The following is a 27,835-nucleotide window of genomic DNA, read 5'->3' as shown; positions in this document are numbered from 1 at the left end:
CTCTTCAGTAAACGTTGGCATTTTAGATGTTCCTGCTGTGTAAAGATAAATAGCACCACCCTGTGTCCTACCTCATCTGTCACAGATGTCATTTATTTACCTGCTGGTGGCCTGGCACAGCAGCTCAGTGCTGAGACACCATTAAGAGGGAGATGGGAAAAGTCTTCAGTTCCTTCTGCTTCCTGTAGTTGGTTCAGCTGGAAGGGACCTGGAGCCCTGAGCAGCGACCCCTCAGGGCTGCCCCAGGGTTAAATCCTGTTCCTGAGCAGTGTTCAACACCTCAGACAGGCTCTGTGCATTCCCCCCGTGCAGCTCTGCCTCCTTGTGCCATCCCAGCCTCAGCTTTAACTGAGCCCGGGGGTCCCAGAGCCATCCCAGCCCTGGAGCCCCAGAGCCATCCCAGCTCGGTTCTCCTCAGCCTCAGGACCCAGCTGTCCCCCAGAGAACGCTCCGGGCCGGGCTCCTCCCTCCCCACAGCCGCCGGTGTCTCTTTTCCCCTTCCCCAGCCCCGGGTGATTTTCCTCCTCATTTAAAACAGCCGAGAGTAAAGCAGTGAGCTGGGGCTGGGGAGGGAGGTTAAACCACGAGCAGCTGACAATGAGGAGCTCAGCACCCTCCATCCCTTGTTAACCCAATAGAAAGCACCAGGCAGTAACTTCCACTTAAAACGTTTCACCTGTGCTGCTCTTTTTTCAGGATAAAGCAAATAAATCCTCTGAACTTGATGATTAAGGTCATTTTTGCAAAGGAAAAAACCCAACAAAACACCAAAGAGAGAAAAGTTGTATTTTCAGGCTTTTTTTCTCAAGGATAAACCTCAAAATCCTTAATAAACTTTGTTTTTCAAATAATCTTCCATAGCTGGAGATCATTCAAAACAGAACAACATCCAAAACATTGAGAACAGTTGAAGTAAGACTTGCAAAAAAAGACTCTTAATGGAATACTATAACCAGTACATGAACTTCATAAAAAAAAACAACAACGAAGAAAAAACCCAACTCGAATGCAATGAAAACTTAACATATAACCCAATTGTAACTTTTACCTAACCATGCTTTCTGGAATCTGTAATTTCAGTCAGCAGTGATGATGGATGGGGACAGAAAGCAAAGGAAGATTAATTGAATGGGATGAAATGCACAGAAGGAGAATTTCTGAAGATTGTTTCCTCCCACTGTACAAATTCAACAAGTGTTTTCAAGTTCAGTTTAATTAAGCTCTAATTACCTTCGTGGAAGTGTTGGTGAGCAGACTGCTGCACAGCTGGAATAACACAGCAAGTATAATTCCTCACCACACTTCATTTAAAAAAAAAAACAGTTTAGGTATTACTAAGCAGTATTTTAGCAGGTTTTTAAAATATTTGTTACCTGATAGGTAAAAAAACCCAAAGAAAACAGCTACAGCAGGACAAGAACCTTACACCATCCAACAAGTGCCTTTCTGTCCCTCCCAAAGCTACAGCGAGCACAGAACACATGCACGTACACACACACAGTGCCAGCGAGCTCCAGGAGCTGCTCCTCACCATGAGCAAACTGCAGCTCACCCGGCTGGGCTGGCTGGGCTGGGCTGGGCTGAGTGACCCGGCCCGGCCTGGCTGACCCGGCCTGGCTGAGTGGCCCGGCTGGGCTGGCCCGGCAGGCCCGGCCTGGCTGGGCTGGGCTGGGCAGGCCCGGCCTGGCTGACCCGGCCTGGCTGAGTGGCCCAGCAGGCCCGGCTGGGCTGACCAGGCCCGGCAGGCCCGGCTGGGCAGGCCCGGCAGACCCGGCCCGGCAGGCCCGGCTGGGCTGACCCGGCCCGGCAGGCCCGGCCTGGCTGGGCTGGGCTGACCCGGCCCGGCTGGGCTGGGCAGGCCCGGCAGGCCCGGCCTGGCTGACCCGGCAGGCCCGGCCCGTGTCAGCTGTAGCGCTCGCCCTGGAAGCGCGGCGCGAAGTTCCTGACGGCCTCGTTCTCCTGCGTGGTGATCAGGTCGATGATGGCTGTGAGCACGGCTGTGTCCCTGCTCTGAGTGGCATTCCAGTCCACGGGCTGAGGGTTCTCTATCTTTTCTTGCAGAAGGTCATCGAGTTCTTGTCTCAGTTTCTGCAAAGTGGTGCAGTAAAGACAAAGGGAAGAGACGGGCACTTAGAGCTACACACAGCATCAACAGAGAGCTTCCAGTGCCTCAGGCCCTCTGTTCTCCTCACCTGGGAACCTGCTCTTCCCCCATCATTTCCACATTGCCATTTTCAGGATCAAACACTGGCTCTCAAAACCCAGTCTCTTTACTGAGACTCACATCACATGCCTCTAACAGCCCACCCAACACTTAGCTGACAATTTCAGGATTAAAAAGAGTGGTTTAAAATAAAAATAACATTAACACTAAATTATTAATATATTAGTCTATATTATATTATTAAAAATTAATATTAAATTATTAAATAAAAATTAAATTAAAGAGCCAGGTATGATTTCTGGGATCTAATATTAAATAGTTCTATGGAACCCATTCCTGTTAACTAAGGAGCCCCACTCCCATGTTGCCATATCCATGTGGATATTCCCAAGTCATCCTACAGCTTCTGTGCAAAATTAGATTTCTCCTGTTTACTTTGTGTGCTTGAACTGCTCACTGGGAGTGCATTTCCAACATCATCTCCCTGAGTACTGAATCAACAGACATACAGGAATATCAAATCTAGAAATCCCTAAGCAGAACCAGAGTCACACTGAGCCAGGTACATTATTTTGAAACAGTCACCTTGACCAAGTTCGCTATTTTTTCTGGAGACTGGAAAACAATCCATTCATCCACAGCGATGGTTTCCTGGTCCTTATCCTTCTGAATGGATATATCCCCTCCAAAGAACAAGAGGCAGTATGGAGACACCTCTGTGCAGTCATACAGGTAAATCTGCACAACAACAGAATTGTCTGATCACCCTCCAAGTATCTCAAGTGCCATCAGTAACCCTTAATGCTCCTACAGAAATCCCGAAGAGCTTTACTCAGTTACTCACAAATTCTGAAGATGCATGAAGCAACTCAGTTCAAAAAAAATTACATGAAATCAGATTGAACAAGGGCAAAAATGGTCCCAAGTCTTTCAGTCTTTCACACAGTGGTCGAATGAAACCAGATGCTCCATAACAGTGAGAGGAAAAAATCTCAGCATATTGAGAAGTGTTAAGACTGGATTGAAATGAAAAAAAAAACAAAAACAAACCCTAAAATAAAAGAATCTACACCTGTTACTGCCAAACCTTTAAAAACCCCAAATCCTCCATAAAACCCCCAAGAACTAAACCCCAGCAGTTCATTATTTGTGGTACCATACCCCCAGTATCACAAGGGATGATGTGATCTGATGTCCAAGGAATGGCCCAGGACAGGAAGGCCCCACAGCAAAGGCTGTTCACATCCCCTCTGAACCCTGATCCAGCCTCATTCCAAAAGGGATAAGAAAACAAAGAAACCCCACAGGCACAGCCCCCACTCACGCTGCTGGTCCTCATCTTCAAATGGTACACGAGCCAGTTATAATGGAACTCTGTTTCCTCCACATTCACTGATTTGGGGTGGATATTAACTGATCCATCTGTCTTGGTGCAAACCTTCACCCTTCAAAGAAAAAACGACAACAAAAAGAGTCTGGTAATACAGGAAGTGATAAACCAACAGACCAGGATCCCTGGGGTCTCTCTCCCCAAATAACCAGAAGTGACAAGGTTTGAACTGCTGCTGTAGAACCCCTTTAGAGCCGTGCTACTGAGATGTTGTAACATTATCCATGGCATGGTAAGGCCACACAAATGATTGCAGGTGTTAACAAGAATCCAGATGGTCAAAAATCAGCAATCCCACCCTTCTCAGAGGACCTAACATACAACCATGACTCAAACTCTAAAGTGAGACTCATTCATGCACTCATGGCCCTGCTTCACCTTGCCAAATTATGCCATGTAGAAAACACCCTGAATACAATCCAATATTAAACCAAACCCTCACATTTTCCTCTTTTTGCTGAAGCTGGGCCGGATCTTTGCCACTTTGGGATAGAGGCCAGCACAGATGACTGCTTTGAGCAGCTTCTCATTACCTGCAGGAGACACCAAAGTCAGTGAGGCAGTTCTGCAAGCTGAGATTTCAGCTGGGATAAAATCTCCCTGTCCCTCCATGGTTACCTGAGTTGGTGTTAGATTTGGGATCCTTGGGGTTTCTGCTGTTCACAAATCCAGCTGCAAGGAGATGCTCAGCAAACTGCCCTTTCATGTTATGCAGCATCTAGGAAACAAGGAAAATTACCCCAGAATGATGCTCTGCCAAGGGCTCCTCCTCTTCCCCACACACAGGATCCTGCTGGGGCCTGGCAGGATGCTGTTACCTGCATGGTATTTGAGGACAGGAAATATTCCCAGCAATAATCTTTCTCATTCCTGAAACCACAACTCCGAGCCTCTTCCCAGCCCTGGGAACAAAAACCAGAGTTCCAAGGCATTTGTAATACACACTGCAAACTGAAGGTCAACAAACAGCAGTCACGTGTTCCCTAGCAGGGAGAAAGCAAATCCTTTGATCTCTGTGTATGTGCACACACCACAGTGCAGATAAACACAACTTCACACTATGCTGAATCACAACCTTCCTTTTTCCCTGGCAGGCAGTGATGCCTGGCTGTGTTTGCCAGAGCATCCTTTGGTGTAATTAATAGTTCTGGGCAGTAACTGCATTTTCCAGGCCATTTATGTCCTCCTCTCTTCACCCCAACACAACACAGCACAATGTCCAACACTTCTGAAGTTGGCTTCAGCCTCTTTTAGACTGAACAATTTCAGTAAGGTAATAATACTATGTGTCCTCTGTCTTTTTCAGACTTGTCCACCAGAAATCAGGTTACTGAGCCTGGAGACAAGATTATGCAACACTAGAAGGATGACAATCAGTTTGATTTTATGTTTCTGTAGAAGCCAAACTAGAAAGCTTACAGAGCATAAACTGATCAGCTTTTTCCTTAGCATCATCTATATAACTCCAATTAAAATTCTAGAAGAAAAAAGCACATGAAAACATGCTTACAGTGAAAGCATTCACCACAGTCAGATGGTCGCTTTTCGAGTTCTTTGACAGCTCCTTTCTTCTTGCATCTGCGATTTTCTCTTTGCCCTAAAATTAGAACCTTTGTAATACCCAGACTGACATGACAGTTCTCTTTTCCAAATTCAGGTACATCCATGCAGCAATACTTTGGATGTAACACACGAAAATTATAGTTATTTCCAATATTCCACAAGAAAAAGGATAATTCATAGCATGCAAAGGCAATCTCACTAGTAAAAATGTAATTACCATGACACTAATAAACTATAACACCTCACTAAGTCCCAGCATCCTCCTGAGATTCTTAAACTCCCCCATGTAATTGCTGTCTGTGAGGCTTTACCAGAGGGATGACAAAAGGGTCCTTGAAGCTGAGGCTGGCTGCAATGGTCAGCACAGGGTCCAGGCAGCAGAACAAGGCTCCAAACAGGATCATCTTCCCAATGTGTGGCTCCACAGGCAGCCGTGCCAGGTGCACACCCAGGGGGGTCAGCTCCTCCTGCCTGTCCAGGGCATTCTGCCAGGGCAGGGCAGAAAGGAGAGAACAAACACACCATGTGAAATGGGGACAACTTCCCTGGAAGAGCCACTGGTACACAGCTATCAGCCACAATATCCAAACCAGATCTTTCTATTTATTACAACTCATTTGTACAAATATCATCAGAGCAAGGAGTCAGCAGCACAAACATGCCATGAATCTCTCCTTCCCCAGCACCCAAGGGAACAGTGACAAACAAGCTGCTTCTCCCACATGTCTCATTTGTCCCCAACTCCTCACTGGCCCACCTGGAACGGGGAGGCAGCAGGGGGTACAGAGGAGGGAGTTAAATCAACACCTGCAGGATCACCTTTTGGAGCCATCTAAGAAGCCCCTCAGAGCCTGTGCAGAGCCCACGAGCCTTGAGGATTGTGTGAAGTGCCCCCTCTGCAGGGAGGGTCCATCCCAAAGGCTAAGGGGTGCAATGGCCTGAGCTGTGCACTCAGACCTGCCTGCTAACACACACAGCTCTGCACAGATCACTCCTGCACACGAAGCAACACTTTACCAGCTCCATGAGGTGATTTATGGCCAATGTCACAGCATCACGAGATGGGGGGTCCATCAGCTTGCTCAGGAAATAGGCAATTCCACCGAGCCTCAGGATCTGAGAGAAAAACCACAGCAAAAGCCTACAGCAACTGAGAAAGACAGGTGCCTAAAATTGGTTAGCATAACCACACTCATTGCAATAGTGTGAGTAATTCAGCACTCGAGTTAGAATTGCTTTAGTTAAGAACTAAAGACAAAAAAATGCATTAGTGATGAGATTTGTAGCAGAAGGATCTATTCTTCATTCACTTCACATACACTTGGCATTCATTCTGCTTGCATAAGGAATTCAATGCCAACTGCCAAAAAGGGAAATTCACACCAGTTCTAAAGCTACTTTGTAGTAAAATTCTTTTAAGAAATACATAATTTAACTCACTGGCATTCTCACTGGAGCTTCTCTGATTGAATGATATGTCATATTTGGGGGACAGCACAGCCCAAATTTCTGTTAGTGGTCTTCACCTTTTATTGATACCAGACAACTCTGTTTCCCCTGGGTTTGATGCACTCACATACAAGCGTGCATTTACAGAAGTTGCTGCAATAATTGCCTAAATCCACTGCATTTCTGGTGTAAAAGAATTTTGGTTTAACAGCCCTAGGCTGAGAGTTGCATTAGCTTATTCTCTCAACCACTTATCCCAATGGAAAAGTAGATAAGAAATGTATTTGGAGATCCCTCCATTCACCTTGATTTGTAAGCAGAGTTCTTCCAAGGGTGTCCTCAGGATCTCTGGTAACTGATAATCATCCAGAAGGCTGGCACGGAGTCCATTGTACAGATGGTAGCAGTGGCCTGGCTGAACTCTGCAATGATTTAAAGAAAATTCTTTTGGCTTTGGTTCTTTCTTGTGGGTTTTTTTCCCTATGAAACTGTGACATTATGGTTCTGTTTGCTGCCAAAGAGCTTCCCAAAACTCCTCAAGGAATTAGAACTGAAGTGTATTCAATTGTAAAAGCCACTTCAGTCTTCTAAAACACAGACTCATCATCAGGAAAAAGGCACAGAGAATACAGAAATTAATTTTTACACCATTTCCACTTTACTGTATTAGCCTCCTAAATCAGGTATGAGGGTAGTGACAAAAATGAAAATAAAATGCAGGATATTCTTTTATAGGAAGGAAACTCTGGAGTTAAACACAGCACGAGTCAATTCAGCTTCTGAGGAAGACAGGAAATCATTCCTTGCCCAGGAACAGGAGCCAGCAGTGCCAGCACATGCAAACAAATAAAGAACCTTCAGCACTGCTGGAAGCCCAAGGTGCCCAAAGCTCCCCACTGCTCGTACCTTCCTGCCCGACCCTTCCTCTGCTTGGCATTGGCTTTGCTGACCCACTCTGCTGCCATGGTGCTGATGTTGTTCTGGGTGTCAAAGTGAGTCTCCTTTATTTTCCCCCCATCTATCACGAACACAACGTCATCAATTGTGATGCTGTTGAAAAAAAAAAAAAAAGGGAAAAAAAGGCAACTTTTCATCTTTGCAAGTGTGACCTAGGGCTGGGTTTGGCCTCTCTTTATTCCCTCCCAAACAGAGTCGACAATTAAAAAATTTGGAATTTCATTAAGAATTATGTTAATGAACAGTTTAAGAAAGAGTTGTTTTATTCTCCTTGGTCTAGCAGAAGTCCCCACTTGGGTTCTGCAGAGAGGACAGGAAGCTCAGATTATCCTGTACCAGTTATTCTAACAATTGTTTAGTATTCCTGTAGTTTAATTGTTCATTATTCCTGTAGTTTAATTGTTCAAAACAATGTAGTTGGTTGAATTGTTTAAAACAATTATAGGAAATCTCTGTTTAGTCTATAAGTATTTCTAAAGACAAAGTGTTATAAATGAATGGCCCAAACACAGAAATGTATTTTCAGGAACATCAAACAGGTTTATACTTTAAATGATCACTTCCATTTCTTTTGTTAAACACACAGCTTTCCTGGCTCTGGGCAGGCAGGCACTTACCTGGTCTCTGCAATGTTGGTTGCAATCACGATTTTCCTCACTCCTGGTGGGGTCTTCTTGAACACCTGTAATTACCCAGGGCCCATTTATGTCTTTGCCAAAACCAAACACATGCTTCATTCTTTTTTTGTGTTTTGTTAGTTGTGAAATATTGCAATAAGAGAGAAGCATACCTGAGTCTGGTTAACAGTAGGCATCAGTGAATGCAAAGGTATGATAATAAACCTATCTGAAAGTTAAAAATCAGTAAAAGATATGGTGTAAGCACAGAAACTTCCAATTTTACAGGAAAATATTAAATCAACTACACAGAACAAAAAATAGCCTACAAGTCAGGCCACTGCCTCTTGCTCTGAGATCACAGGTATTTGTATCATTAACAGCAAATTCTAAAGTAAAAAGGTATAAAGGCCTTTTTTATGATGCTATGACAGGTTCAAGAAAATATATGAAGTTAGGTATAGTAATTTAGACTTCCTTTTTAAATGCTGAAGTTATTTAATAATTGATCAAATTTAATATGCAAACTGAAACTTAATCTTTCAATAAACTGGAATTCTGCATCTATGGAATGTACACAACCACACTGCAAGTCACCACCTGAACAGTCAAGAGCCCAGCTAAGACAGGTGAGATGGAAATATGAGAGATGCAAAAGGACAAGCTGAAGTGTGTCACACAGGCACAGAGTACTGGAGAGTCTGCAGGAAAGCTTCTCAAATCAACAGGATTTAAGGAACTATCAGCAAAGCAGGGGAGGCTGCTCAAGGATGAATGCAGAGGAAGCACACACAGAATGGAGTTCAGTTTTGGGTGGGAGCTCTCTCAGCTACAGGAAAGGACAAGAGGAAGAAGATGCAGGTCAGGATGTTTTCAGATTGTCACTTCCACACTGAGAAAAATGAGTTGATGTTAGCAAAGATACCACAGACACAAAAAAACCTGCTGAACACTTTGGAGAGGAGATGAGAGAAGAAAATGAATGCAGTGCAATTTGCACCCCATGCAAAAGAAGTCTGTCCCCAATGCCACTGCCAGAACTCCCACGGAGAGTTTGAGTTTTACCTGACTTAAACATGACTTGAGACATCAAGATCTCATGCAAAGTGCTGATGTTATCCCAGCCTGGCAGAAACACCAGAATTGCACCATCCTACGGGGAAAAGAGGCAGTGAAGCAAGAGAGGTCAGAACACATCACACACTGCACACAGAGCCAGCTCCAGCACTGATACATGTGAGACTGAGACCTCACTGACCCAGTCTGCAACAGCCTGTCAAGGGTTTTTTCTATAACACAGCTACCTGCACATATTTATCTGAATGTAAGAGCAATTCAAAGTTGTTCAATTACTTAGAAGAGCCAACAAAAATTTCTCTTCTTTCTTTGTGACCAGCCAAAGTCACTTCCAGCTGTGGCACTGTCCCCAGCTCAGTCCCACTGTACCTCCTCTTCCAGCACAATGTGTTTGATCAGTGCTGCCACAAGGTCCAGGTCCACCTTGTCATCATCCATCATTTCCAGGGCATCGATGGTACTTGCTGAGTACCTGCAGCAGGGAAAGCACAGACACTGGTGCCTTGGAACATGCACAGCCAGGGCTGCTGCTGCCTGCCTCTGACATGAACCCACGTCCAAGCAGCTCAGTTCTTTGAGCAATTCCTGCACCTCCAAAGTGCTCTCCATCTACTTCAGTGTGATTACTGTCAGTTCAGAACAGCTGAACAATGACCATGACATGTCATGACTCAACTGTCTCTGAAGCACTTACACGACCTCTCTCCTCATCCATGAGCCAAGGACTGACAATTTGTATTTAGGTAATGAACTGAAATTCAACTTGAACAACTCAGGGGCAAAGGGAGCTAATCCTGCTGGCTCTAAAGCACTTCACTGGTTGCCAGCCAACTGTACAGGCACTTCCATCATCATTTCCCACAGCAGCCACTACCCCACTGTTACTGAAGCCCAGCAACACAATACAGCACTGACTTATGATTCTCACTTCAGAGCTGCCTGAAAACTGAAAGCAGAAGAGAAACTTGTGCCCAACCTGCCCTGCAGCTGCCTTAGGTAGGCTGGCCACTGCTCCCTGTAGATCTCCTCCTTCTCCTCCTTCTCTGGCCTGCTCACGTGGCCCTGCATGAAGCCCTTCCTCCAGTGCAGCCGACGGTCCATCTTCTCTGGGGTGTACCTTTACACAGAAGGAGCAAACACAATTCCATGTCAAACTGGGGCAATTTAGAGCAGCTGCACAGTTTTCCAAACCATGGACAATATGCTGGGCTTTAGTTATACCATATGTAAGAATCTTCAGTTTCTCTTCTGATAGAAACCTTACAAAAGCAGGGACCAACCTTAGTAAGCATGAGAACATGTAGAAAAAAAAAAAAAGTGAACAGCAGGAAAGACTAGCTTGATTTAGAGACCTGAAAATTCACCACAGTAACAGAGAAATTGTTCTCCCCCTCAAGCCAATTCCCATTGTGTGCCATTGTAATTACAGTACAAGGCGAACCTTAGGAGGTTTTCTATTGACAAATACAGGCAATTCTTCTTTATCCCAAAGGTAATCTCTGAGCATACATACACACTAAGCTGAACACCCTCCCAATACTCTCTGAAATGATGCTCAGAAAAAACACTTGCCTCAACTTCTCAATGACATCTTCGAGCAGATATTCCACCACTGGGAAAGTGAATCCAGGGATGTGAATCATTGGGCAATGGTCTGTGGAAGGAGGCAGAACTCGATTTTAAAACTACTGATGAAATACTGCACTGAAAGAATAGAAGCAATAAACATTCCTCACTGCAATATAGCTGCCATGTCTACAGAACATTTCCAGTTGTCAGGGAAGATGTCAAAATCTTCCCCAAATAAGGCTGCTGAGTAAAAAAAGCACAGGCAGCAAGCAGTATTCTGCACACCAGGATATTCAACTGGCTCCAGCTACTGGAAAAAGCTGGGAGACTGAACAACTCAAAGTTCAATCTGCCCACTCACAGCAAGAATGCTAAAACATGGTAAATATTTACTGGGAAAACACTTTGTGTATTTTGTTTCCATAATATGTCTGAAAAGCAAAACCAGAAGCAATATTGTCTTGTAATGAGATAAAACTGAGAGAAACTGCATCTTCAGCAGCTGGCAGATATTTGTAAAACTGAAATAATTTCTTCTTTTAATACAAATCAATTCTCTAATTCAAGAGCTGCACTATACTCTAGAAGCCTAAACTACCTAAGGGGAACATTTCTAGGAAGCATTTCACCTACCAAAGTACTCAGAAAACTTCTCTGCATTTAAAGTAGCACTCATCAGTATGACTTTCAGATCCAGTCGAACATTCAGAAGATCTTTAATAATGCTCATTAAAACATCTGATTGAAGATTTCTTTCATGGATTTCATCAAGAACTACATGACTGATGCTGGACAAGTGCCTAAAATAGAAGGGGAAGAAGTTAAACTTTTGTTTTTAGAAAAAATAAAAAGCAGAGCCATGACTGTTTGGAACAGCTCAGGACTCATTTCATACTTGCATTCAGTGTCTGGTTAAACAGGAGCTCTTACTTATCTGACTGGAGCCACTGCAGGACAATTCCCGTGGTACAGTACAAAATTGAACCTTGTTTCCTTGGCAATCGACTGAAAGAGACAGTGACAACTCCTCAGTTCTCTTTAGCATTTCACAAAATACTTTTAAAACCTTAAACCCCAGCTGCAGGTGCCACTGCAGACACGATGCACATGTGCCTCACTCTGCCTCCCTCACTCACAGCACCAGGGCAGAACAAGAAATCAGGTCACTGCTGCATCACTTCTGTGATGGGGAATGGACCAGGGACAGGCCCTGACTTCCCAGGCACCTCTGCCACCTCCTGCACACTGAGGTGTGATCCCCACCTCCTGCACTCTGCAGGCTCACACACAGGGCACTCACATGCACAGCACTGTGAGCAAAGAGAAACAGCAGAGACATTCCAGGAACTCCAGTTAAAATGCTGGGAGGGCTGAGCTCCCTCTCTCACCAGCAGTTCTGCTTCAACAATAGGGTTCCATTATCTGCTGGTACTGCTTTGGATTTTTAAATTATAGCTGACTATAAATGTAAAAGCTTTGGCTCTGCAAGCTCCTGTTTGCACCTATTACATGGTCCCAGGGAATTAGTCCATAAATGTGTTGCAAATACACAGCTTTCCACAGAAATATGGTTTGGAGCATTCTCCCCTTTAGCATTTTCACTTTTCCTTGAAATTCATTGATTAGGGACATCAGTTTTATTTCTGCCCACAGCAGAAACTTTTACAAGAGCTGAAAACAGGACTTATTAAACAAAGGCTACCTTAGGCTAGCCACTGTCACACGGGGCATAAAACACAGCAATTGCACTCAAACCTCCTCCTAAAATTCAAAAACCTCACTCCTTCCTGACAGGAATTCCTTCAGGGGAAAATATCAGCAGGAAAGCAGTTATTTCTTTTTAGAACTACTTTTCAAATTGTCCCCCTTGCATAGCAGCAGGCCCTTGCCAGGGAGCCACTCACCTCTGCAGGCGGATCTGGTAGCCCGTGCTCCTGCCATTGCCACAGCCCTCTGCCCTCTCAGCAGCCACTCTCTCAGCCACCTGAGGGGAGAAAGAAAACCGGGCTGTCACTGAGCTGCTCGCCAGCAGGAACACCTGCAACTGAGACGGTTTGTAAATAACAAAGAAATGCCCTGGAAAACATCTTTTCTCCTCTGCCGAGAGCAGCAACCCAGGGCCAAGACTCTGGAGGAACACACCCACACGGGCATGAGCAGCACATTCCCCTTTCAGCACGGTGGGCTTTGAAAAGCAGATTCTTTCCTGCTCATTAACACGCTTCTAGAGGGCCTGACACAACTTTGGTTATCTTAACTGCCCAAACCCATTACAATCACAGCTATAACCCAGGACTAAAGTCAGGGAAGAACATGGAGGGCTGATCTTGTGCATATGCAATTAGTGCAGAACTGCTGCAGAGGGACAGGCCGGGCGTGCCGAGGGAGGGGCACTCACGGAGATGGCGCTGATGCGGCGGGGCTGGGTGCACACGATCCTGCAGGTGGAGCCCAGGCCGCGCTCGATGTGATCGTCCAGGATGAACTGCGTGACCTGCGTGGTCTTGCCGCAGCCCGTCTCGCCGCTGATCACCGTCACTCGGTGGTTGTTGATCAGCTTCACCAGCTCCTGGCCAGGCACACACACCACAATTACCGTGCTTGTTGAGAGCAAGGATTTTGAGAATTCTCTGCTACTGTGAGATGAACGCTGAGCAAAGCATCAGCAGCTGAAGAAACGTTCAGCTGCTTCTTATAATGGTACAAAAAAAGTTTAGTTTAAACCTCATAGAATTAATTACTGGACGTTTGCAATTCCCATGTGTAGGGTTTAAAGCATACTCAACCTCAACACTAGCTTTAAATACTTTAGATCCTGTATGAAAACAACAAAACAACTAAAATGAAAGCCTGAAATACATTTTTAACCCTTCTGCTTCCTGCTTGGCTCCTGTAGATCTTTGGAGACTGAACACAAGAGTTTGCCCTGTTAGACTCCAAGTCTGCACAAACTAAAGGTTTCCAGCACAATATTTGAACATTTTTTGTACCAACAGGAACAGTTTCCCGGCCTCCTCCTCCCTCCCTACGCCAAGGACTATTAAGGGGAGTATGACTATTTTAAGAAACAAATGCTAACAGAAAGGACATTATGGCAAATAGAGGAACTGTAGGAAGGAGCTCACTAATCACCCACTGAGCCTGCAAAAGCAAACATATCAGAATATATTCCATTTCTGCTGCATACAGGGGACATCAGCCTAAGAATTAACATCAATTAGTAACAGAACTTATCCTGTGACTGGGAAACTAATGGCACTGAGGGCCAGCAGTGCAGCCATTAACTCTGTGGTTAAAGCTAAAAAGGCTTAATTTGCATTATTCTAAACTGGCTAATTGTTCAACAAAGGGCACAATTTTATACACAGAAGAAAGCATAACCATCTGAGTCACGAGGAATCTTCTAGAAGTTTATTGGGCAGAAAAAGAAGACCTGTTATTAAATGTATGTGGCAGCCATGTACTCCCAGGATATTCCCAGTTACATTCCCGTGAGAAGGCTGCACTGAGCCCCCTAACACAAGCAGTGAGCCCCTGGTACTGTGTGGAAAGAAATCACCCCCAGGGTCAGAACCTGGGGGGCTTCTCCCCTTCCTGAGGGCCACCAAGGATTGCTGCCAGTCTCAGGGCACAACTGCTCTCCCCTGTTTTGGAGCTCACACCTGAGTCTCTCTCTTTAAATACACACTCACCTCTCTCATCCCGTACGAGGGCAGCTTCTCTCGGAATCTCTGGGGAAAAAGGAAAAAATGTTTCTCTTCAAACACCTTTTCAGCACTGAAGCAATAGAATAGATTTCACCTCTAATCTGGGCTAAACTGCAAAATAACAACAAACTGCTCAGCAACACTTGTATAAACACAGGCCCGTGGGAAATAACTTTAATGCCGTGTGTGGTTTCAGTTTGGCTCAATTTAGAAAAATGATTTCAGCCCAACAATTCAGTACATGATAAGGTACTGGTACATCCAGGTGCAAGAGCAGGGCCTGGTATGGAACAGAGAACTGGTGCTCAGGGTAAGACAGTTTTCTATTTGTGACTGTTCAAAACAAAACTCTGTTTTCAAGAGGCCATTCCTTCAGAGCCCAGTGCTGTGCTTTCAGTTCCAGACATAACTGGCGGGACACAATCCATAAAAAAGAGAAACATGTCACTTCAAATCTCAGATTCTAACTGTTTCTGAAATTTGTAATTTCCCATTTTTAATCATGTTCTACCAATAGATATGAATTTTATGAATTCTAATGATAATTTTTAGCAAAAGTAACATCATGACAACTTTCTAGTAAATGGAAAGATATTTTCAGGTTAGCTTAATTTTTTAAAAATCCAATGAAAAGTTTTCAACTTAACATAAGGAAAAGTACCTGCATTTCAATATATCTGGGATCAGATCTCTTCTTCATTAAGTCCTCTTTAAGTTGTTCATCTAGATCAGCATCCTGCTCGGTTTTTTCACAGAGATATTCCACATCCAAATCCAGGGATGTTTTTTCCCAGGCTGGTTTCTGTCTTACAGGAGCTTTTTCAGCATCTGGTTTCACTTTGGGAGGCTGCTCTGGAGCAGAGCTGGAATCACAGAACACGAACTTCAGATTCCCCCAGCTGTGCCTGGCCACACGCAGTGTGCAGGTAATTACACCCAGCAGTTAATGAACAGACAGTCCATGGGAATAGAGAACCATGGAATGGTTTGGGTTGGAAGGACCTTAAAGCCCATCCAGTGCCACCCCTGCCATGGGGACACCTCCCACTGTCCCAGGCTGCTCCAAGCCCCCAACCTGGCCCTGGACACTGCCACAGCTGCTCTGGGTCTGTCACTACAGTGAAAGTCATGAAAATGTCATCAGAGAGTTACTGCCTGATCCACTGCCCCATGACTGGATCCCTCAGCAACGTGGAGCCCCAATCCCCTCATTTCAGCACGCCAGCCTATTCCAGCTATTCCTGAAAATCCTTAATGAGTCCAGAACAGACTCTGCTTCAGACACTGCGAAAATGCTCCAAGACTGCACAACAACTAAATACAGAAGGCAAAAGTCACCTCTGGAAGAGTAATTATCTTCCAAAAAAGACCAAGGGAGCTGAAAAATCCCATATATCTACTGTAGTATATGAGATGAGTTTTAAGTTTAAGTAGAAATTTAACACCCCAAATTCAGCAATAATGAAAGTGTTTTATAGGAATGACTACAACCACTTTGGTGTGACAATACACGGAGGGAATCTGGAGGATATTTGTTGAGCAATACGCTCAATAAAGACAAATAGCTTCTGACACATCTTCCTGTCAGCTTATGCAAACTTTGTGCAATTCAAAATAAACAAAAGAACTAGTAATTATATCTCTTTACCCTTCTTCATCTCCGGACCACCAGGACATGGCTTCTTGTTCTTTGTCGCTTTTAGTCTGGACAGAATTCAGCAGCTGCACGATTTGCTCTTCCCTGCGCTCGTCCATGCGCACCACAGCTCTCTAGGGCAGAAAGCACCGGCGGCATCGGCCCGTGTACCCACACAGAACGGCAGCACCGCTCACCCACCCACCCACCCACCCGGCCTCCCCGCCCACGGGGCTCTCCGGCACGACCACCGACCTCCGCTTTTACCCACCTGTCCCCAGAACACGGCCCCACACCCCTCACCTGCTGCCGGTCCGCGTCCCGGTTCTTCTGGCTCTGCTTGCGGGCGTACCACAGCCCGATCTCGCGGCCCTTCAGGTGCCCGGGGTGCCGTCCCCGCCCGCCGGGCCCGCCCGCCGAGGAGGAGGCGGCGGCGGAGGCAGAGCCGCCATCGCCGCCACGGCCCCGGCCGCGCCCGCGGCCCCAGCCCCGCCGCTGCTCGTAGCTCATGGCCGCGGGTGCCGGCGCGGAGCAGCCGGCACAGCCCGGCCCGGCGCGGCTCAATCGGCCCGGCACGGCCCCGCCTCATCCGCCGCCAGCGCCCGCCTCATCCGCCGCCGCGCTTCCGTCCGCCTCGCCGCCCGCATCACCGCGCCCGGGCCGCCCTCCTGCAGTGCTCACACGGGCCCGCCCGGGCCGCGGGTTCGAGTCCTCACATTGACCTGACCCATCCCTAAGGGCCGCGGGTTCGAGTCCTCACATTGACCTGACCCATCCCTCATGGCCGCGGGTTCGAGTCCTCACATTGACCTGACCCATCCCTCATGGCCGCGGGTTCGAGTCCTCACATTGACCTGACCCATCCCTCATGGCCGCGGGTTCGAGTCCTCACATTGACCTGACCCATCCCTCATGGCCGCGGGTTCGAGTCCTCACATTGACCTGACCCATCCCTCATGGCCGCGGGTTCGAGTCCTCACATTGACCTGACCCATCCCTCATGGCCGCGGGTTCGAGTCCTCACATTGACCCGCGAGGGCCGCGGGTTCGAGTCCTGACACTGACCCATCCCGCAGGGTCCCGGGTTCGATCCCCGGACCGGCCGCTGTGTTGCAGAATGGGGAATTTCTATCGTTTTCTTAATGTTTGATCTTCGTATGCTTGCAGTTCTAATCAACAAGAAGAGAGGTTTAATCCGTGAAAGAAAGAGCAGCCAATGAGCTTTAAGTGATGTCCAGGTGTTAGAAAAGTATTTCTGGTATTATGTCGATTTAGATGTTGAAAGGACTGCAAATGAGTCAAAACCTCTGTAACTTCCCAGCTGTGGAGCTGCTCCCTCCTTTCCACAGGTTCCTGCAGGCACCCAGTGCCAACAAACACCAAAGCTGGGGTTCAACACTTTATTTAGGATTCCCTTTAGACACACGTGTTCCTCAAACAAACAATAAATAAATAACTTAAAATCCACTATGGAAAGCTGTAAAGCACTTGAGTATTTGTTATCCCCTTGAGACAGCATTAACAGTTTGAATTGATTCAGCAGTGCACACAAATAAAATGTGTATGATAGGAGAACAGCAGCTGACACTGTATTTGCCCAGGTGAGCTGTGTCGGAGCAGTGCAGGTGTGTAGATAAAACATCTTTAGTTGCTGCTGCCCTGCTCATCCCGCTCTCTATAGGCTTTGTTCAGCAGCTGGATCTCCTCCTGGTACCCTGCCCTGGCCGAGTGCTGCTTTTGGCTGTTCTGCCGATGAGCCTCCACCGTGTCCGGGATGGAGATGCTGAAGTCGGTGCCGGGGCTGTGCGAGGGGATGAGCAGGGAGTAGGAGGCGCTTTCGCCCAGCTCACAGCACACGAACCTGTTCTCCTTGCGGGAGTAGCGCAGGGAAGGGGACCGTGCGTGCGTGGAGGACTGGCTGATGCTGCTGACGATGGACACGGTGTCCAGGGCCTCCTGGTTGTCACAGATCTCCAGCACCTCCAGGTGAATCTTCACGCTCGTGTCAGCAAACGCCTCCCGGGGCTCGCCGGGGCTCGGCTCGTGGCCCACGCTCTTGGAGCGGTACACTTCGATTTTCTGCGCCCTGGGCGTTATTTTCTGCCCCTCGGAGCTCACCTCGTAGGTGGACAAGGAGAGGGTTTTGCCGGTGGGGGCGTGCAGAGACACGGTGCCCTGGAAGGCACACAGGGGCACGGGCAGGGCACGCTGCAGGGAACAGGCACTGTTAGTGCTGAGCACTGCCCAAAAAGCCAGCATCACTCACACAACAGTGCCCCGTCTGCCAACTGCCTCGCAGAATTTTAAACACCTGCTCTTTGTGACTTGAAAGAGCAGCGAGAAGTTTTTTTGTGTTATTATACACCTTAGTGTGTGAAGTCCCAAGCTACTGTGACTCACTGTGAAATCTACAGAACATGAAAAACAGAGTTTAAATAAAAGCTGATCCTATCAGTGCTAGGTTATGTCCTGTTTAATCAAAGCCTTTCTCTGGAGGGAGAATGAGCAATCTGCACTTGCTGGAATAAACACTCCAGGTCTGGAGACTGAGACATTTCCCAATTACTTAGTGCCTCTTTCTGAAAGTCTTCTCGAGTTTTCTCTTGAGAAATCTGTATTTACTGTTAAAATCAAATCTCCTGTGTCACTGCCCAGTCACTAACCAGGGAGACTCTCAGTGCTGTCATTTCCCACTAGAACAGTTCCAGTGGAAATGTTGTTCAATTTCAGATATTTTCTAGAGTACAGAATGCATTTGTCCCTGCAAACCACAGTGCTGTGCTCTGGGGAGCACTGTGGGTACAAGTGCTGGGACTAAACCCATAGTTATGGGGCCCAAAGGAGGGATAAATGCATTTATCCCGGGTTTACCTACAGCCAGGTAACACTGATTATTACTGGAATTACTTTCAGTATCAATTATTATTAATGAGAACAGAAAGTGACCTTTATCTTGTCCTTGATACCATCATTAAATGCCTATTTTTGCTTCTCCTGACACGTCCATGACAATAAATAGGAATCCACCAGCAAACCAGACTCTACTGGTACCTCCTGTGAAGTATTTTGCCTCCCACTTCCACAGTTCCCTGCAGTTCAGCTCTTTGCCTTCAGCTCCTGGCCCTTCCCTCACCAAGTTCCACTGTTTGTGGAGAGGATTTCCCATTTCAGGGCATCCCCTGCCCACAGTGCCTGGAGAATGTCCTGGCTGTTGGAATCTGAGACAAGGATGACACTGGAGAGCTCCATGTGCCAGCACAGGCAATTTTTAAAAACAAAGATAAAAAAATCCCAGAGAAATAAATCACAAATATCCTTGCACCTTTATAGAATGCTGATGCAGTCTGAGCAGAGAAATCTCTGCAGAATCAATCAAACAAATCCCCTCATTATTTAATTACACATCACCTCCCAGAGTTCACAGAGGACAGGACCAGCTGTGGTTGCCATGAGGCAAAACCTTCCCCCCATCCCTGGGGGTCAGGACCAGGTTCTTGTCCTGTTCCTGCTGCCTGAGCAGGGCTGGGCTGGATTCATTGGGTAGGATGCATCCACAGGGAAGGCTTGGATGTATCAGAGCCCCACAGCAGCTGGAACAGGCTCTGACAGACAGATTTCCATCTGGAAATGGTCAGAGCAGCAGCTGGGAGCTGAGTGGGACACTGGGACACCATCCCAGCCGGTTGTAGAGTGGCTGGTGGCAGACTCAGGCACTGTCAGACTGTCCCTCTCCATCCTGGTGTGCCAGCAGTGGGGCACAGATGGGCTGGGCTCTGCTGCTCACACACCTTGTGCCATGGCCATGGTGCTCCCACTGGGCCTTGCTGCCTTCCCAAACAGAAAACCAGCAATCTAAAACAGCTCTGGGGAGTTGGCACTCCTAATTACTTTGGTCAAACACAGCTTGAGATGAAAAGGTTCTATTTTTAGAATGTTTCCAGTAAGGATCCCAGCTTTTTCTTTCCAGAAACAACGAGTTTTCTGTTTGTTTTAAAATAGAGGCTTAGTCTTCTACTTCCCTAAAAATGCAAATTAGCTGCAGTGAAATTAATTACTGCAATGATTTGCCTTTTCTGAGGCTGGCTGCAGTAGATGGAGAGCCAAGGGGGTATGACAGAAGAGACAAGCTCACCTCAGATGGCCTGAGCCCAGCACTTGCCATTGCCTGCCCAGTGCAGACAGAGCTGGATTTGGGTCAGTCAGTACCAGCAGGTGCAGCAGAGCATCCAAGGCCAGGACACCTTGGAGGGAAGGGCTGTAGGAGCTCTGTCCAGCCTTGCCCTGCTGGGCAAATGTTTCCAGTCTCACTATTCCTCTGCAATTCCAGAGAGAGCCAAGGGCAGTGGGACTGCAGCAGGGAGCAGCAAGCATCACACAGAGCACACATGGCTCTGGGAGCAGGGTGAGAACATCGAGGGGAAATGGTACACTGATTTTCCAGCCACAGGAACCTCTTTGGAAATCAGGAACAAGTTCCAACCCCCTGAGCAGGAAGGCCCCCGATGGGAGCAGCTCTGTGTATCAGCAGGGCTGCAAGGGGCACAAATTCCCACCAGCCTGTGGGAAGCAATGAGAACCTTCAAGGCCATTCCTAACTCAGCTTCTGTGCTGTGCCTGGTGTTTAAGGGAATGTTCTCAACTTTCCTGCAGTGAGCGAGATGCTGTGTGTTGATCATGTTAAAATACTCCTGCCTGTGCTGGCTCCTCCTCAGTGAAGTCACTGGCACAGCCTCCCCCTCTCTTTGCTTGCAGGACACATAAATAGGTCCTGTGCAGAGTCTCTTCAAAGGGTTTCCTTGAGGCAACCCACTGATGAGCTAGAGAAAAATCATCAGCAAGCCTGGAACAAACTGCCAGCCTGGGAGATTTCTGTTGCCTGAGGGCACTGAAGCATAGACAAAATAAGACATGACATATTTACACTCAATCTCTTTAGGAAAGGACATACACGGGTATTTTATGAGATGTTAAAGGTATTTTTCAGAAATGCAGCCGAGCAGGAGTTAGAATTGCCAAGTACCATTTTCTCTCTCCCTCTCCATTACAGCCATCCTATCATGTATTCAATAAACCCTGCAGCCTCATCCTCTCATGCCACTTTTATTCCAGAGAAAACACTTTGATGGAGCAGCTCTTTACTCACAGAACAGACAATGAAGAGACAAGGAGCCACAGCCACTGCTGTCACCCCAGGGAGGTGCCACTCTCCAAGCCCACACTTCAGAGCAAACCAGAGGCATCCCAGGTCCTGCCTGGCACCCTGCTCTTCAAACAGCCCAATCAAACTCCCTGATCCATGGGGACAGCTGCTCTCCCTCCTGCTGCCAGCTCTTACAGCTTCTCCTCTTGAACAGAAAATCAGCAGCCCTGCAATAAGAACCCCTGTATTTATGGACTCTCAGAAGAACCTCTGTATTTATGGATTCTCAGAAGAACCCCTGTATTTGCTGCAGAAGGATGTGGCCGATCAATGCCAGGGAGAGCCTCCTTCTTTAACACAGTGGGAAATGCAGAGTGATGAGAGCAGAGTGACTTTTCTTAGACTTTGGGACTTCCAGACAGGATGAATAAAGGAGATGGTTTTCAGCTTATTAACGTGTGGCTCAAATTGATCTTTCATCCAACATAAACCTGAGCAATGCATTAACATTATTTTTACAAAGCTTGCAGGGGTTTCACACTCTGCCCTTTCCCAGCTGCAAAGCAAATGTCAGCTGTGGAGCTCTGGCAGCTCCTGCTGAATGTCAGAGCCAGGCAGAGCTGTGACTCCAAAGCCTGGAACTTTTACCCCTTAGGAGCTTTAGTGCCTGGCACTGGGTTATACCTGGGAAGGTGTCAGAAGTGGATGAGTTGTGATTCTTTGTAATGCAAGAAGGGAAGACTTTGTCCAAAAGTGCCATACAAGGCCCCAGGGCACATAAAACACCCCCAGGCAGTCTCTGCCAGCTGCTCACAAAGAGCTGCTCAAACCTGCAGCAGTGCTGGGGCTGCAGCTGAACTGGCACCAGGGGACATAGGGAAAGGAATTTTTTTCTTTTTTTAAACATCACCTGGAAAGTCCTGCAAGGAGAGCCACAGTTATGAGCCTGATACAGTGATTTTATTAACCAAGCTGCACATGGCACATGAACTGATAGATTAAAACCAGGCTGAGTCATCACTTCCTATTGCCCCCAAATGCAGGAATTCATTTCTGCACACTGCAACAGAGTGAGCATTGATTTTATACGAGAGGGATGATCAGTCACATTTGAAATATCAGCCAAATTCCTAGTGTGACTCAGATGATAAACTTGTGTTTATCAGATGGAGAGAGATTCCCATAATTGAACACAAAATACATCTGATCCATCTCCTGTGTGTGAGCACAGGCCCAGCACGGGCTGATCTGGCTCTGAAGTCACCCTGCTTGGAGCAGGAGGTTGGATTAGGTCACTTCCAGAGATCCCTCCCAACCTGAAGCCTTCTGGAGCTCCTGTCTCCCAGCCTTCACGTGGGCTCTCACCCCACTCCCACCTACTGTAATGCCCAACAGCCACTGAATTCCACAGTGGAATTCTCTGGAAAATGTCATCTTTGGGAGAGAAGCTTCCTATTCATGAAAATAAAGTAACGTAATTCATACTTACTTCTTATCATATACAAATCATGCAGGTGCACACAAAATAAGAAAATCCCATGATTAAGAACACAAGTGAGAAATTATTGCAGGATCATCACCTGCAAGTAGGTGTGTGGTTACTAAACATTATCCAATGCTGTGTATGACTTTTACTGAAAAATAGGACTAATTGAAGTATCAGTGTCAGCAAACATCATTCCTATTCGATAAGGAAACTCTTATTATCAGAAAAGAATTAATTCCTACTTTACCTGCCGAGGGTTCCTCTCGGATTTGCTCCGGCTCCACTCCCAGTCTGACAGTTCTGGTGTGTGGCTCTCCTCGTGGGACAATCTCCACTCTGGTCCTTCAGGGAACACTTTGGGGTCACAGTCTGTGTCCCCCTGGCCCTGACAAGCCCCTGGCCCAGCAGGAGAGGGGCTCGGGGGGTCTGTCCCAGTGTCCCCAGAGCCGTGTCCCAGTGCCAGGGCTGGGGTCCTGCTGTCACTGCCCCTGCCAGGGCCCTGCTCCTCGCAGTCTGAGCTCAGCAGGCTGTGGTAGCACGGGGATTTTCCAGCACTGCTGGGCTGGGAAGGCTTCTCCCTGGATATCCTGTAGATTCCATAGCCCTGCTGGAACGACAGGTTGAACTCAAAACCGCTGCGCTTGGCTAAGCAAGAAGGAAAGAAACTGGGTTAGGAGTTGAGACCAAAAAGAAAAATGAGGTTGCAAACACAATGCAAATGACATGCTAAAACACTGAATCAATTATCCAGCTCCTGCTGGATAATTGGAGGCAATTTTCCCTCCATAAAAGAATGAATTGTTGAGAAGAAAGATTTCTGAGAAGGAACTGCCTTCTAGATGAACTGCAGTCGTTCTCTCTGGGAAAGTGGCTAAAAGGGCAGCAGGGGCAGCACAAGCAATTCTGCACCTGGATAATGTGTTTAAAACAAGCGAAAGCTGTGCACTGAGGATGGCTTTTCTCTAAGATCCTGGAGTTCTTTCTCCCTGAACAAGCAAGGAATTTGTCCACCGATGGTAGAGGATTTTCACTCCAGAGAATGGGAAACAACTCCCACATGATCAGAAATAGTTAGCCCTTAACATTTGCAGCTGAGACCAGATGATCCCTATGAGTCCCTTCCAGCTGACCCGCTCTGTTCCTCCAGCTGTTTTTACAGAAAGCCCAAGGAAAAACAGGGCTCTAGAAGATGCCAGGAAGGTTACCAGGGAAGGTCTGGCAACCTCTGTTACAGCGGGGCAACCCTTGCACACTTACTTTTGGCATCCTGTGAGGACACCGCATAGGAGTTCCTCCTGCAGTTGATGATGCAGCCGCAGGGCAGGTGGAGCCAGTGCTGTGACAGGACAAACACCGGGGTGACAGTGGCAGCCAGCACGCTCAGCAGGAAGCTCAGGGTCTCAAACGAAAGGCTCTGCAGCCCAGTGATGTGCTGGACTGCCATCTGTATCTGAAAGGCAGAGCATTTTGAAATTTAAATCACTTTGGGCACATGAGATGCTTCCAGGAACAAAGAGAACATCTCGCTATGAATATGCCACCACTGTAAGACACAGACTGTCATTAGTGTTTAGTTGTCATTAGCTGAGGACAACAATTCTGGCTCTAATAGAGAGCAGAGGAAACATGCTGACTGCTCTCCTCTCATGCTGCATTTCTCAGAAAAACCCTCACTGAAGCTAAATGTGGATGCTGAGCACCATTGAACAGCTCCCAGTGCCAGCTCCCAGTCCCATGTGGTACCGAGGAGCCCCAGCCTCACACACCCAAGGGCAGGGGTAGCTGCCCCAGAGCCGTGTTCCCTGTTCCCAGCAGATCCCTTTCCCAGGTTCCTGTCCCCAAACACACACACATGCACACCACAGCACTCCCTCCCGCCCCAGGGTTTACAAACGTGCAACCAAACTGCATTTTTCTACCAAACTCCTATTTTTGAACCCAAAGGATGTGTCTCAGAGGACAGGACAGAGGGGCCCTTAGCTCAACTCCCAGCCCCAGGATGCTGAGCAAACCCTGTCCCACAGCTGGCAGTACCAAGGGGGGACCTTACTGCCCCTGGTATTGCATGACATGAATGGGGTGATGAGAAAGTGTCAGAGCAGTGAGCTCAGCTCTGCCAAACCCACTGGGCACCAGTTAAACTCCTGCAGTGACACAGACCTGCCAGAAAAGAATTCTGCTGGCACAACTACTCTGTGAGGTACAACTGCAATGGCCACTGTTCTGTTTCCATCCATGGCCCACGGGTGACATCCCACTGAAATGTAAGTGAGCATTGGAAAGTGAAGCCATCTGAGAATTTACCATCATGGGGAGCCAGAGAAGGACTTTGGTCAGTGCCAGGATGAGCGAGAATCGTTTCTGGGCAAAGCCCACCGTGAAGCTCCTGCTCTGTGTGCTGCTCTCGGCCACACCCTTCCCAAAAACTGCCTCCGAGTTTTGGAAAGGCTCCAGGGTTTTATCCCCAGGCTCCGGCAGTGCGAGCGGGGTCCCGGGGGAGGTGAAGGCTCCGGAGCCCGGCAGGTGCTCGGGGTGCAGCGGCCGGGGCTCACCTGAGCACAGCGGCCGGGGCTCACCTGAGCACAGCAGCCGCAGGGTGAGGGGAGCAGCCAGCACAGCCAGCAGGGAGAAGCACAGCGAGTACACAAGGAACACGAACAGAGTGTAGGAGCTGGCACAGTCGGCGAAGCAGCCCCAGGACGTGGGGATGTACCTGCCCCAGCCACAGAGAGGCAAAATGCACATCAGCAAACTGACGGTCCAGATGGTGAGGATGGCCCATAGCACGCTCACACGGCGCTTGGAGGAGCTGCAGCTCCGTGTCCCGGTCGTGCTGAAGGTGTAGAAGTTGTAAGAAACTATAAGAGACCCTTTCAGGTTGCTAGAAATGCCCTGGAATAAATAAATAAACGCGGAGGTGGTGCACAGAGGCTGGGGGAGGACTTCACCTGACCACTGCGTGAGCATGAAAATAATCAGTGGCACGATGCTGATCAGATCATCTGCTGCCAAAGAGGTCACAATCATCGAAACCGTGGTTTTGTTCTGCAGTTTCAGCAGCGAAACCAGTGAATAAATGCTGCCCAGAAGGGCTGGGAGTGCGATGGCAAAAGTCAAGCAGAACAGAAAGATATTCCAAGTTCTCTGCTCGCTGGGTTTGTCCATAGCGCTGTGGTTCTCAGTGAAGAAGTTCGTCCCATTGAGTGACAAATTACCAGAAGCTACCGACATTGTCCTGGGCATTTTTTTCTCTGCCTTCTCACTGATTCTGCAAGTTTTGACCAGCCGAAACCAGAACTGTCAGCTCCACATCACAAGTTTCTTTGTTTTCCTAGACTCTCTTTCGTGGCATCTGATGAAGAAATATTCCGGTGGCAGCAGCCCTAATGAGCAGAACTCCTGCTCTCAAAAAGCCAGGCAACAATGAAGTAGCGAAGGTGCTGAAAAAAAAAAAAAATTGAATTCTTCCGAATCGTTCCCGTGCTGGCAGATGGTGAAGGAGGGCAGCTCAGGTGTCCGCATGGCATTCCCGCTGGCACTGGCAGGCGCTGCGTGGCTGCCGAGCCCGGCTGGAGGCGGGCAGGGCTGGGGCAGGGCTGGGGCAGGGCTGGGGCAGACACATCGCAGGCTGGGCTGGCTGCTGGAGCCGCCCTGCGCTGCCGGAGCCGCTGCCGGAGCCGGGGATGGCACGGGGACCGGGGATGGCACGGGGATCGGGGATGGCACGGGGACCGGGGATGGCACGGGGACCGGGGGTGGCACGGGGATCAGGGGTGGCACGGGGACCGGGGATGGCACGGGGACCGGGGATGGCACGGGGATCGGGGATGGCACGGGGACCGGGGGTGGCACGGGGGCCAGGGGTGGCACGGGGATCAGGGGATGGCACGGGGACCGGGGATGGCACGGGGATCGGGGGATGGCACGGGGATCAGGGATGGCACGGGGATCAGGGGTGGCACGGGGACCGGGGGGTGGCACGGGGGCCGGGGATGGCACGGGGATCAGGGGTGGCACAGGGGCCGGGGGTGGCACGGGGATCAGGGATGGCACGGGGATCAGGGGTGGCACGGGGATCAGGGATGGCACGGGGATCAGGGGTGGCACGGGGATCAGGGGTGGCACGGGGATCAGGGGTGGCACGGGGATCAGGGATGGCACGGGGATCAGGGGTGGCACGGGGATCAGGGATGGCACGGGGATCAGGGGTGGCACGGGGACCGGGATGCTGCCCGCCCCGCTGCCCCCGGCGGATCGCAGCCCGGAGCAGTGTCCCCGCTAAGCCACACCTCCGGAATCCGATGCAGGCACGGCGAGCTGATGTCAGCCCCGATGTCATTCCCGTAAGTGCCGAGCTGCTCGCGGGCTCCTCAGCGCTGGGATGGATGCTCTGTTCCCTGGATCGGGGATGCAGGACGGGCTGTGCCCTGCCCGCTGGCATCTGCCCTGCGGCCACTCAGCTCAGCCTGGGCTCCGAAAATTCCCATTGCCCGCACGACCCCAAGCCGAGCCTCGTCAGGGGCTGAAGAGCTGCCGTGCTGTACCCCGAGCCAGCACCCTGCAACACGAACTTCTGCGAGTTCCCCCAGCATCCTCCTCCTCACACATTTCCCTGCCCTCTGCAGCTTTCTGACACCGCGGGCACGGTGTCCATCCTGTGCCTCCCGTTTGTGTTTGGAAGGAAACGTTCATCAGTGTTCTTGGGAAGAAAGACACTTTTTATTGCCTTGCCCACTCGAAGCAGGTGACTTTTTACTTCAGTTTGTCTTCTCACACAGCGTATCTGCGATCTGAAGTGCACCTTGCCACTCTCTGTGGCAGCTTTTATCATAACTTACAATATGGTGAGACCTCCTCCAGTTATCACTGCTCCTCCGTGTCCCGAATTTTCTAAAGAAACAGGGAATGGAACAGCACAGCTCTGCCAAAAAGGCACAGGTAGTGATGGTGCAGGAGGCTGGAGGCAGGAGGAGCAGCTCTGTGTGTGTGTCCTTGGCAGGACTGTGCCAGGCAGGCAGGAAGATGGAGATTCCCCAGTGCCTGCTCTTCCCTTCTGTGCCATCAGGTGATGGGAGGTGCC

The 27,835-nt window shown here is 48.5% G+C and overlaps 2 protein-coding genes across 2 annotated transcripts; both read right to left on the bottom strand.

Annotated features, from left to right (window-relative positions):
• Nucleotides 1-1,884: 1,884 nt before the first annotated feature.
• DHX36 (DEAH-box helicase 36) lies at nucleotides 1,885-16,654 on the bottom strand. Its single transcript, XM_014886146.2, has 25 exons — nucleotides 16,433-16,654; nucleotides 16,142-16,263; nucleotides 15,155-15,356; nucleotides 14,479-14,517; nucleotides 13,185-13,355; nucleotides 12,691-12,770; nucleotides 11,717-11,791; nucleotides 11,420-11,586; nucleotides 10,790-10,871; nucleotides 10,194-10,334; nucleotides 9,587-9,689; nucleotides 9,206-9,293; nucleotides 8,314-8,369; nucleotides 8,141-8,205; nucleotides 7,473-7,616; nucleotides 6,871-6,988; nucleotides 6,135-6,233; nucleotides 5,429-5,602; nucleotides 5,065-5,151; nucleotides 4,373-4,456; nucleotides 4,173-4,272; nucleotides 3,997-4,087; nucleotides 3,489-3,609; nucleotides 2,750-2,902; nucleotides 1,885-2,088 (listed from the first exon to the last, which is right to left on the bottom strand). Exons 1-25 carry the CDS (start codon nucleotides 16,637-16,639, stop codon nucleotides 1,903-1,905), a joined length of 2,955 nt encoding a protein of 984 aa, XP_014741632.1. The 5' UTR covers nucleotides 16,640-16,654; the 3' UTR covers nucleotides 1,885-1,902.
• Nucleotides 16,655-17,340: 686 nt separating this feature from the next.
• GPR149 (G protein-coupled receptor 149) lies at nucleotides 17,341-26,311 on the bottom strand. Its single transcript, XM_088171118.1, has 4 exons — nucleotides 25,060-26,311; nucleotides 24,013-24,205; nucleotides 23,003-23,400; nucleotides 17,341-18,337 (listed from the first exon to the last, which is right to left on the bottom strand). Exons 1-4 carry the CDS (start codon nucleotides 25,996-25,998, stop codon nucleotides 17,774-17,776), a joined length of 2,094 nt encoding a protein of 697 aa, XP_088027244.1. The 5' UTR covers nucleotides 25,999-26,311; the 3' UTR covers nucleotides 17,341-17,773.
• Nucleotides 26,312-27,835: the final 1,524 nt, after the last annotated feature.

Source organism: Sturnus vulgaris, chromosome 10 (assembly GCF_052056855.1).
Source record: "Sturnus vulgaris isolate bStuVul1 chromosome 10, bStuVul1.hap1, whole genome shotgun sequence".
Taxonomy (NCBI): Eukaryota; Metazoa; Chordata; class Aves; order Passeriformes; family Sturnidae; genus Sturnus; species Sturnus vulgaris.
This window is presented reverse-complemented; position numbering and strand designations above follow the sequence as displayed.